This window comes from Hemitrygon akajei, unplaced genomic scaffold (genome assembly GCF_048418815.1).
Source record: "Hemitrygon akajei unplaced genomic scaffold, sHemAka1.3 Scf000082, whole genome shotgun sequence".
NCBI lineage: Eukaryota > Metazoa > Chordata > Chondrichthyes > Myliobatiformes > Dasyatidae > Hemitrygon > Hemitrygon akajei.
The window spans coordinates 3,385,269-3,397,875 of NW_027331968.1; the positions used below are offsets into that span (position 1 = coordinate 3,385,269).

General features: G+C 44.4%; 1 protein-coding gene across 1 annotated transcript in view; it reads right to left on the reverse strand.

Moving 5' to 3' along the window:
- The window catches only part of LOC140722657 (NACHT, LRR and PYD domains-containing protein 3-like), a 57,163-nt gene that overhangs the window by 28,386 nt on the left and 16,170 nt on the right, over positions 1-12,607 (reverse strand). Inside the window, exons 3-5 of the mRNA XM_073037371.1 lie at positions 5,346-5,440; positions 2,124-2,537; positions 1,393-1,559 (exon numbers count right to left, since the gene is read on the reverse strand). Of these exons, the coding sequence (XP_072893472.1) occupies positions 1,393-1,559; positions 2,124-2,537; positions 5,346-5,355 (591 nt within the window). The 5' untranslated portion in view covers positions 5,356-5,440. The remainder of the gene's footprint in view (positions 1-1,392; positions 1,560-2,123; positions 2,538-5,345; positions 5,441-12,607) is intronic.

Here is a 12,607-nt window from a genome sequence, read left to right on the forward strand (position 1 = left end):
CTTCTCTGTACTCTGTCTATTATGTTGATACCTTTCCTAACATTCGGTGACCAGAACTGTACACAATACTCCAAATTCGGCCTTACCAATGCCTTGTACAATTTTAACATTACATCCCAACTCCTATACTCAATGTTCTGATTTATAAAGACCAGCATACCAAAAGCTTTCTTCACCACCCTATCCACATGAGATTCCGCCTTCAGGGAACTATGCACCATTATTCCTAGATCACTCTGTTCTACTGCATTCTTCAATGCCCTACCATTTACAATGTATGTGCTATTTGGATTATTCCTACCAAAATGTAGCACCCTACACTTATTAGCATTAAACTCCATCTGCCATCTTTCAGCCCACACTTCTAACTGGCCTAAATCCCTCTGCAAGCTTTGAAAACCTACTTCATTATCCACAACGCCACCTACCTTAGTATCATCTGCATACTTACTAATCCAATGTATCACCCCATCATCCAGATCATTAATGTATATGACAAACAACATTGGACCCTATACAGATCCCTGAGGCACACCACTTGTCACCGGCCTCCAACCTGACAAACAGTTATTCACCACTACTCTCTGGTATCTCCCATCTAGCCACTGTTGAATCCATTTTACTACTTCAATATTAATACACAACGATTGAACCTTCCTAACTAACCTTCCGTGCGGAACCTTGTCAAAGGCCTTACTGAAGTCCATATAGAGAGCATCCACTGCTTGACCCTCGTAAACTTTCCACATAACCTCTTCAGAATATTCAATAAGATTTGTCAAACATGACCTTCCACGTACAAATCCATGCTGACTATTCCTAATCAGACCATGTCTATCCAGATAATTATATATACCATCTCTAAGAATACTTTCCATTAATTTACCTATCACTGACGTCAAACTGACAGGCCTATAATTGCTAGGTTTACTCTCGAACCCTTTTTAAGAAAATTGAGCCACATGAGCAATACGCCAATCCTCCGGCACCATCCCCGTTTCTAATGACATTTGAAATATTTCTGTCCGAGCCCCTGCTATTTCTACAGTAACTTCCTTCAAGGTCCAAGGGAATATCCTGTCAGGATCCGGAGATTTATCCACTTTTATATTCCTAAAAAGTGCCAGTACTTCCTCCTCTTTAATTGTCATAGTTTCCATTACTTGCCGCTACTGCTCTCATATCACACTGATCAATACAGCAGGTGGGAGATAAAAAGCTGAGGCTGACCCTGTAGTTCCCAGTGCTCCCCACCTTAACAGCTGAAACCAGATCTGCGAGAGACAGGTCAGAAATCAAAGTCTCCATTGCCAGGTAGGACGCCAAGAACGTGAAGATTAATTTTGGTCACTATTCCCAGCAGTTCTGTGACAATACACAAACTACACTCACCTCATTTTCTTCTCTACTGAAATGTCCCTCCTTTGTCAACATCCAACCGAGTCTTTCAACCTTTTCTTCAATTGCTTGTTTGAGTCTGTCTCTATAGAACTTTGTCAGTTGGTACAGTCGATATCCCTCCCCCTCTGCTAAGAGGTCAGGGATTGTCAACTCTGGCTCTGTGAATATAAAAAGGAAAATGTAGGCTTGAACTCAAATTATTTTTCGTTTCCACCGCTCTCACCAAACTCAACAAAAAAACATGACTTGAACCTGCCTACAGACACTAAAACCGATATATTCCCAATCTCCAACTGGCCTTAAAACCTACCAAACAATATTCGAGGCATTACGTTCATAGAAGGACCAGATTTGATGCACACCAGTCCATCCCTCAACCGACCCACTCACCTATTTCAATTTTGGATCGGCAATAAATGCTGGGCCTGTCAGTAATATTCGCTTCCCAGAGATACACTCTCCATCCTGGCAAATACATTTCCCTTAATTCACATCCTGGAAATATTCTCTTATCTGGACAACTGCCTTTCCGCCAATGCACATCCCGTAAATCCTCAGAGCAGGTAGTACACTTCTTGTAGTGGGGTAATGGGTACCCCACTACACCACACGTACCACACCTACACATTCCCCCTCTCTCTGACCAACCTTCCAACAAGGAATCGCATTTACCCTTCTCCCTGCCACATTCTGCAAACACATCACCCTCATATTTCACTCACCGGCTCCGTGTTGGGGACTTGACAATTCCGTGTTCAATGAACTTCCGGGCTGACAGGCAGTCGCCTCACTTGTGCTGGTTCCAGGGTCCTGCTCAGTGTCTCTGACGTCACTGTCTCTGGGCTGACAGGCAGTTGCCTCACTTGTGCTGGTTCCAGGGTCCTGATCAGTGTCTCTGATGTCACTGACTCTGGGCTGACAGGCAGTCGCCTCACTTGTGCTGGTTCCAGGGTCCGGATTGGTGTCTCTGGGCTGCATTTGCTCCACTTCCGCTGCGGCCGTACTGCATTCTGGGACATCGCTCTCAATCTGACCCTGCTTCGGTACCTTGCTTCCTGTGTCCCGATCAGCTTTCCCCGATGATCCGCCTTGTAAACACCTCTTCAGTACTTTCCCTACTCGTTTCAATGCCCTACCTGAAATAAGTGATGAATTGCAGTTTATAAGAGTATGATTTAGATCTGAACAAAACTAATTCAAACTGCAATGGAGCCGTGACTCTGGCTGGCCAGATTTGGAGTGGGACTGTGCTGGTTACTGTGAACCGTACATCCTGCTTGGTGACCATACCGATAAGCCGGTGACTGGACACATTCACTCCCAGTAAAATAACAGGATAGACACAGTAATGCCAATCACTTAAATCCCAGCAGTTGAATGATGACCACGGGATCTTAATGCAACGGTGTCCGGTGATACTGGGAAATTAAATAAAGATATGACGTCAAACTTACCGGCCTGTAATTTCTCGGATTACTTTTAGATCCTTTTTTAAACAATGGAACAACGTGAGCTATCCTTCAATCCACCAGCACCTCACCCGTAGATACCGACATTTTAAATTTATCTGCCAGGGCCCCTGCAATATCAACACTAGTCTCGTTCAAAATCCGATGGAACACTCTATCAGGTCGTGGGGATTTATCTTCTCTGATTTCCCTCAAGATAGCAAGCACCTCCTCCTCTTCAATCTGTATAGGTTCCATGACCTCACTACTTGTTTGCCTTATTTCCGTTCACTCAATGCCAGTTTCCTTAGTAAATAGAGATGTAAAAACCATTTTTAAGATCTCCCCTATTTCTTTTGGTTCCATGCATAGCCGACCACTCCGATCTATAAGAGGACCTTTTTCTTCCTTACTATGCTTTTGCTCTTTATATACCTGTAGAAGCTGTTTGGATTATCCTTCACCTTAACTGCCAACGCAACATCTTGTCATCTTTTAGCCCTGCTGATTTCTTTCTTAAGTATTTTTGTGCACTTTTTATACTCCTCAAGCACCTTATTTGCTCCTTGTTGCCTATACCTGTCATATATCTCTCTCTTCTTCTTTTTCACAGTTCCAATATCGCTCGAGAACCAAGGTTCCTTATTCTTATTCACTTTGCCATTAATCCTGACAGGAACATACAAACTCTGCACTCTCAAAATTTCTCCTTTGAAGGCCTCCCACCTACCAGTCACACCCTTGCCAGAGAACAACCTGTCCCAATCCAAGCTTTTAGATCCTTTCTCATTTCTTCAAATTTGGCCTTTTTCCAGTTTAGAACCTCAACCCGAGGACCTGATCGATCTTTATTCATCATCAAGTTGAAACTAATGGTATTATGATCACTGGAACCAAAGTGTTCCCCTACACACACTTCCGTCACCGGCCCAAACTCATTTCCTAATGGGAGATCTAATATTGCATCCTCCCTGGTTGGTACATCTATATATTGATTTAGAAAACTTTCCCGAACACATTTTACAAACTCTAACTCATCTAGACCTTTAACAGCATGGGAGTTGCAATCAATGTGTGGAAAATTAAAATCCCCTACAATCACAACTTTTTGTCTCCCTGCAGTTGGCTGTTATCTCTCCGCAGATTTGCTCCTCCTATTCTCGCTGAATGTTGGCTGGTCTATAATACAACCCCATTAATGTGGTCATTCCTTTCCTGTTTCTCAGCTCCACCCATATGGCTTCGGTAGACAAGCCCTCTAATCTGTCCTGCCTGAACACTGGTGTAACATTTTCTCTGTCTAGCAATGCTACCTCGCCACCATTCATTCCTCTGCCCCTACCACGTTTGAAATATTGGAACTCTGGAACATTAAGCTGCCAGTCTTGCCCCTCCTGTAGCCAAGTTTCACTAATGGCTATAATGTAATTCCACGTGTCAATCCAGGCCCTCAGCTCGTCGGCGTTCGCCACAATACTCCTTGCATTGAAATAGACACACCTCATAAGATCATTACCACCATCAAAGACACTTACTGACTTTGCAGAAACTTTTAACATTATTTATTTTCAACCCCCGCTCCACTATCTGCTCTGGAGCTCTGGTTCTATAGAACAGACTTGATTAAGCTGGAATGAATTTAGTGGAGAATGACCAGTATGCCACTGGACTAGGATGCTGGGTTTTCTGTTATGTGGTTCGTCTGCGACTGTTTGCCCTGGATAATTGGAGCTTGAACATCTTACACACGTACATAAAAATAATCAGGGACGTAGTTAGGGTAGATGGTCATAGTCTTTTTCCCGGGGTAGAGGAGTCTAAGACTTGAGGGAAGAAATTTAAAATGGACCGAAGGGGCATTCGTTCACGTGGCGGGTGATGGGTATAAATTACATGCAGCCAGAGGAGGCAGTAAACACAAATAAATTTAAAGAGAGAGGATGTGGGCAGGGAAAAGGATAGAAGAAGTCTATAAGGGAAATTTGGGAAAAGCTGTGGGAAAATTGAGCAAGCACAAAAGACATTTGGATCAGCATTAATTAGCTGGAACGAAGGACCTGTGTCCCAGCTGTAATCTCTGTTTTATTACCCCCGGAATCAGAGTTGAGCACCATCACAATGTCTGCTGGGGACTGAGACATTTGGTCATTGGCCAATCCGGGTTTTCCATCAGAGATCCTGGGAATTTTAAATCCAGTTATCAGATCACCTTATTAGGGAAATATTGAGAACTCACATTCACCATTTGTACACAGCCCAGACATGGTTTCGGGTATTAAAACACTGAAGCAAACCGCATATTTATCCAGAATGAGATGTCATCTGATCCTCAGCCATTCACAACTCCGGCAATGTTCTCGGCTCGGCTACAGAAAACAGATTTCGGAAACTCCGCTCATCTCCTTTCCGCAGCAGCCCAGAAAACCAGGAGGGAGTTGATAGCTGCCCTTCCAAAACCAGAAATGCTCGTTTATCACACAATCTCTGAATTCATACCTCTGTCCATTCTGATTGTGACAGTATTGTTGATTGTCGTCGTCTTGTTCACACTTTGGTCCCGGTGAAGAAATGCTCCACCTGCCGGTGATACCCTGAATTACAAACAAGCAGAATATGAGTCAGACAGAGTACGATTACAGTACTTTGCAAATAACAGTATCGCCATCCCCTGTATCAGAGCATCCGTTGGCTTAGGGACAAAACATTCCCTGTTATTATCAACAGTCAATCTCCTTAAAATAGACTCTATAAACAATAAACTCTTTTGGACATTCCTTAAAATAGTGATCTGGTGGAGGTGGAAACAAGAAAATAACAGTGTTATGTTGTATAGGTGATTGTTAACTACTACTCTCTGGACAGCTCCCCAATTGAAAAGTGGTTTAAAAAGGATAAAGGATCCTGGGCTGCATAAATAGAAGCACAGGCACAGAGAGAATAGAGGTAGGTACTTTGAAAAAGGCTGGTTCCTCCCACAACTATCACAAAGATAAAGGCTCTCAAGACAGGGCAGAAAGGAGACAGAAAACAATTTTGACGATGAGAAACTTGACACATCCAGACAGCTTACATTTGCTCTGCTCAGAACAGATACGATAATAAAGTAAGCTGGTTAAGATGATTTAAATCTAGAAAATAGATTGGGGAAATATTAAATGGTAGAATTGTAAAGACTTGGGGAGATTGGATGAGGTTGATTTGTAAGAGACCTGAAAATTTAAAAACAAACGAGTTTAGAGTCTGTAATATAATTCCAGATACTCCAGTGAAGGCAGATTCAGTTGTAATTTCCTGTGATGGGCCCATTTCCCTCCTGGCCTCTTCACTCCATCTACACATCCCAACTGCTTCTGGAATTATACAATTGTGCTGCCTCATCCACTTCCTCTGGCTGGTCCCCCCACATAATCACCAGCCTCTACATGAAACCATTGCTTCTCGAGTTGGTTTTTCAATCGATTTACCACTCCTCTGCCCATTTAGATCCCCTATAAGCTACGATAATCTTCACCGTGAACACCATCCACTAATTTTGTGCCATCTGCGAACTTACTGGTCAAGCCTTGTACATTCACATACAAATGTTTGTAGGATAGTAACTGTTCTGGAACCTGGTGTTGCGTGTCCTGAGGCTCCTGTACCTTCTAGCTGATGGCAGCGGTGAGAAAAGTGCATTGCTGGGCGGTGAGGATCTTTGATGATGGATGCTGTTGTTCTACGGCAACATTTCATGTAGATAAACTCAATATTTGGGAGACCTTTACCCGTGACATACTGGACCAAATCCAGTACCTTTTGAAGTATTTTCTGCTCAAAAGCATTGTTGTTCCCCGACCAGTCCGTAATGCAGCCAATCAGCAGACTTTACACCACACATCTGCAGAATTTTGCCAACGTTTTTGATGACATTCCGAATCTCTACATACTCCTGAGGAAGTAGAGGCACTGTCGTACTGTCTTCGCAATTATATTTATATGATGGGTCTGGGACAGGACCGCGGAGAGTGAGACCCAAGAATTTAAAGTTACTGACCCCCTCCAACTCTGATTCTCCAATGATTACTGGCTCAAGGACCTCGGGCTTCCCTCTCCTGAATTCTACAATCAGTTTCTTGGTCTTATTGATATTGAGGTTGTTGTTATTACTCCACTCAGCCAGGTTTTCAGTCTCCCTCCTGTATGATTATTCACCACCCCTTTTGATAGAGCGCACAACAGAGGCGTCATCAGCAAACTTATATATGGTGTTGGAGCTGTACTTAGCCACACAGTCACAGGTGTAAAGCGAGTAGAACAGGGGGCTAAGTACACATCCCTGTGGTGTTCCTGTGCTGATGGAGATTGTGGAGGAGATGTTTTTGACAATCTGAACTGAGTGGGGTCGACAAGTGAGGAAATCCAGGATCCAATTGCACAAGGATGTATTGAGGTCAGGTCTTGGAGTTTGCTGAATAGTTTTAAGGGGATGGTGGTTTTAAAGGTACTCTGATAATTTTTACTTTGAACTTCCTCAGCGTCCCGTATGAGGCAAATGACATCGAGCTGCAGCTCCAGTTCCTCAACTCATTCTCTTTTCACGACGTCACTTGTCTCTTTCACTGAGGGCCAGTGATCAGACAATTAAAAAAAACAAAACATGCAGCACTCCTTCTTGGGCTGTTACTGAACAGTGGCTCACCAAAGATAACCAAAAAAGCAAACAACAAAGCTCTACACCATGTACTGTGAGTTTCATTATGAGCAAGAGTAACGCGGCAACATTCTATAATAATGAAATTGAAGTTGTATTGGCTCCTTTTACCCTGCCTCACGCTGCATTTAGTTCAACCTGTGCTGGTGATGTTCCCCCAATTCACTGCCCCAGGGGCGAGGGTCCTCTCCCAATCCCGACCCCGCAGACAATCCCAACACAGAATGGAAAGGAAACTGCCGCCCATCCAGGAACAGTGAGCATGCGCAGTGATTGTTGCACCATCAGTGCAGGGGGTGGCGGGGCTGAAATGAAACCTGCAGATGTTGCAGATCTGCGGTAAAATGAGAGGGGGACACAGGATCCTGTGACTGGTGGAGGGTCTCCCGTGGCAATAAACCGGATCCTTATTTTAATTGTGTGGAAATATCAGATAGACTGGAAATTCGGGAGGGAGGTTTAATTGAAGTGCACACATTTTTGAGTAACTCAGAAAAATAGAAGAGACTAAATTCTCACACAAATGGGTAATATACCCAGAAACACAGGCTGCATTTCGGCAGGTTGGAAGAGTGGAATGGAGTCAGGAGAAACATATTCCCCACCTGCAACGAAAGGACGTGATAGATGTAGATCTCACTGCCTTGTCCAAACTTTCGAAAGATGGGTGTGTTCCCAGCACCATCGCCTCATCCTCACCCCTCCCGAGGAGCAGAATAACAGGGGCTGAGCGTTAGCTCATCCCAGGCGGTTTGGTATGAAGGTCCCACAACTCGGACTGACCCCGGCAGGTTCCGTCCGGGAAGCGGGTCGAAGGCCGCCAGTTCGATTGAGATAACGGGTCTCACTGCCCAGCATCAGACCTCCTCACTCGGGACTGGTCTCAATACTCACCGATGGGAATGATATGGCTTCACCCCGCAGTCAGTGATCCATCCCCCGGCTCCCCGCCCGGGGGACTTTTCCCGACCCTGAAACCTATTCAACAAAGAATGGAAAGGAAAACACCGCCCATCCGGGAATGCGAGCATGCGCAATGTGATCAATGCGTCATCAGAGGGGAGGACTCTCCAGGGTGATCTGCTTTGGGATGGAGTGGCTGCAGTCAGTGCAGAGTCTTGTTGTTTAGAAGATTCATAAACAACAGTTTTATTGATGTTCACTGGAATTGCCAGCAGTGAAAACACAGATTGAATCAGGTGACAGAACACCTCCCGTACACAGTCTTGTCTCCTGGGAAACTAAACACTTCCACAATGTCGACCTTAGGTATCCCTTCCTCTAAAAGCGACTGAATCATTCAGATCGCTGATCACTAAGAGCAATTATGGTTTGTTGGTCATTAAAGTTCGCCCTGGGTGGTTTGGATGGAGTTGACGTGGAGTTCGGGGTGTCACAGTGAAAGAACCGGACAGCCAAACGCTCTGACCTAGTGACCTCCGGCCATGGATGGTGCCGCAGTGAACCTCCTGCAGAGCGCAGGCGCAGTGCCGACTCCGGTCACGGCGGCGGTGAGGAAGGGGCTGATCTCAGCTTTGAGTAAATAGAGGGTGATTTGCAGTGGGAAATGTCCGGTTTCGAGTTCTTCCCAACAGCCAGAGGCTCCGGGCTCTCCAGTCTTTCAGTCCCGGTTTTGCGCCTGAGCCGGGATTGTGGGATCAGTTAGATGCGGGTCCCCTTGCTGGGAGAGTGGACCTGCGTGAAGAAGTGCTGTCTGTGTGTGCGGATGTGGGCTGAATGCTGGGAAAGATTTGGGGCGATTGGCTCAGTAGAGGGAGGGTGGGATATTGAGCGTTATCGGACGCAGTTATTGGACGAGGAGGACGGACATGGGGCAAATTAAGTGGTAAACTAGGGAGGATCTGATCCATTGGATCTGACAGGATACGTCAGGAAGCAACAATTTTCTCTTCATATTAATTAATTACTGTCTAATCTTGCTGTTAACATTGTGTTTGTTACAGAGTCCCAGAACCTACAAAGTCTCAGTCTACAAATCTCTGGTGAGACCGCACTTAGAGTATTGTGTTCAATTCTGGTCACCTCATTATAGAAAGGATGTGGAAGCTATGGAGAGGGTACAGAGGAGATTTACCAGGATGTTGCCTGGATTGGAGAACATGTCATATGAAGCAACGTTAGCAGAGCTGGGACTTTTCTCTTTGGAGCGTAGAAGAATGAGAGGGGACTTGATAGAGGTCTACAAGATTATGAGAGGCATAGATAGGGTGGATAGTCAGTACTTGTTTCCCAGGGTACCAATAGCAAATATCAGAGGGCATAGGTACAAAATTAAGGGAGGGAAGTTTAGGGGGGACATCAGGCGTAAGTTCTTTACACAGAGGTTTGTGAGTGCCCGGAATGACTTGCCAGGGATGGTGGTGGAGGCTAAAACATTCGGGGTAATTAAGATCCTCTTGGACAGGCACATGGATGAAAGAAAAATGGAGAGTTATGGGGTAGTTTGGGTTTAGTACTTTTTTTTAATGATTATATAGTTCGGCACAACATAGAGGGCTGAAGAGCCTGTACTGTGCCATACTGTTCTATGGTTCTACCCTAGACAGCCATCACCGTCATGGGCTGCGAGTACAGATTGGGAATGGAGAGAGGGTGTCAGTGACCTCTGCATAAGAGAAGGACATGGGTTCGTACAGCCTCCTGTGAGATATAAATGTTCTCACAATGGGATCAAAACTGGTGGCACATCTGGAGTTAAGAAAATGGGATATTACACAACACAATCATCACATGTCCTACCGGCTAACAGGAATAAAATGCTTTTAATATAAAATTGAAAGTAAAGTGCTGGAAACGGTACATCAGATTGGATCTGAGGAAAGAGAAACTGTGGAAGACCCAGTGTCAGAACTGGACTGTCCAAGATGCTGCCCGATCTGCTGAATGCTCTCAGCGTTTTCTCTTTTTACTTGAAATGTTGCGCAACTATTGACTGATTACAAGATGCTTGTGATGGCCTGAACGAAGCTGCACAACTTTAATGCCCACATTCATTAGTTTTGCCTTCATTTCAACACAGGGGTAATACAGTCGATGCATTCAGTGCTGACAACATCCTCCGCATCCCACTAGCAATCTGTTTCCTAACAAAGATTAACACAGTGGACATTTGGTAACATTGAAACTAAAATCGGAATGGCTGTCATTACCCTACCACGTGCTGTATTGAATAAATCCTCTGGTAATCCAGGTAACAAACACCGATTTCAGAAATGACTCAGTAAGGCAAAATACTTCACAATGAAGACAGCGACAGAAGAGCGATTGTTGGTATAATCATTGTTGTGATACAGGCTGGACAGATATTGAACAAGACATTTGATATATACCATTGAGTTGGTGGGATACAGGCTGGACAGAGGTTGAACAAGATGGTTGATATATATAATTGAGGTGGTGGGGTACAGGCTGGACAGAGGTTGAAAAAGATGGTTGATATATATCATTGAGTTGGTGGGATACGGGCTGGACAGGTTGAACAAGATGGTTGATATACATCATTGAGCTGGTGGGAAACAGGCTGGACAGAGGTTGAACAAGATGGTTGATATATATAATTGAGGTGGTGGGGTACAGGCTGGACAGAGGTTGAAAAAGATGGTTGATATATATCATTGAGTTGGTGGGATACGGGCTGGACAGGTTGAACAAGATGGTTGATATACATCATTGAGCTGGTGGGAAACAGGCTGGACAGAGTTTGAACAAGATGGTTGATATATATGTTTGAGGTGGTGGGATACAGGCTGGACAGAGTTTGAACAAGATGGTTGATATGTATCATTGAGGTGATAGGATACAGACTGGACAGAGGCTGAATGAGGTGATGGGGATAAGGAGATTGAACGAGATGAGAGAAGGGATCAAGGATAATCACTGATGGTCCTCCAACAATACACAGATACTGAATTAAAAAATAGATATTACTGTACAAAGATTCTAGAATGACAGAGATAGAATAGCAGGACCTTCCTCCCTACCAAATGCGCCTCAGTCCATCTCCATTTAATCACACTCAGGATTTCGGTTTGTCCTACAGAAGTGGGTGATCTCACATTTTCCACATTGGGCTCCAGCTGACCTGTTGTTTCCACTCTTTTATTTTGCCTGCGTAACCCCGAAACCTTTCGGCAAGAGACACAGAACATAGAACAGTACAACAGGAACAGCCCTTCGGAAAACAATGTTGTGCTCAAACTATTTAATTAATCAAATCGCCAACTGAACTAATCCCTTCTGCCTACACAATTTCCCCTCACATTCATGTGTCTATCTAAACATCTTTTAAAAGTCCCCAATATATCTGCCGCTACCATCACACACGGCAGCACATTCGAGCAACCCACCACTCTGTGTGGAAAAAAAAACACTTGCCCCTCACATCTCCTTTCAAACTACCCCTCTCACTTTAAATGCATACATATTGATTTAGACATTTCGTCCCCGGGTAAAGAGTTATTCTCTAACTACTGTATTTATGCATCTCGTAAACTTATGAGCCTCCATCGTCTCACCCCAGTCTGTGCAGCTCTGGAGAAAACAACCGAAGTTTGTCCAGCCTCACGTTACAGCTCATGCCTTCTAATCCAGGCAATATCCTGGTGAACCTCTTCGCGCCCTGTCCAGGGCCATTGACATCCTTCCTCGAATAAGACAACCACAACTGTATGAAATACTTCAGATGTGGCCAAACTCACGGTTCATGAACCTGCAACATAATTTCCTGAATTGTAAATGCTATATCTTGACTAATAAAGGCAAGCATGTCATTTGCCTTCTTAACCAGCCTGTCAATCTGTGTAGTCACTTTGAGGGAGCGATGAACTTGGGACTCCTTGATCCCTCTGCTCATCGACACAGTTAAGGGTGTTGCATTTAGGTGTACTATCTCTTTATAATTGAGCTACAAATGTGCCAAGATAATCATCACGAATCAAATCTCACTGAGTTTTCTCACGAACTGTGGAATTTATGTCAAGTGCGCATGTATGGGAAGGTACAGGTACAGAGAACCACTGATTTGTGGCAGGATCACAGGCAAATACAT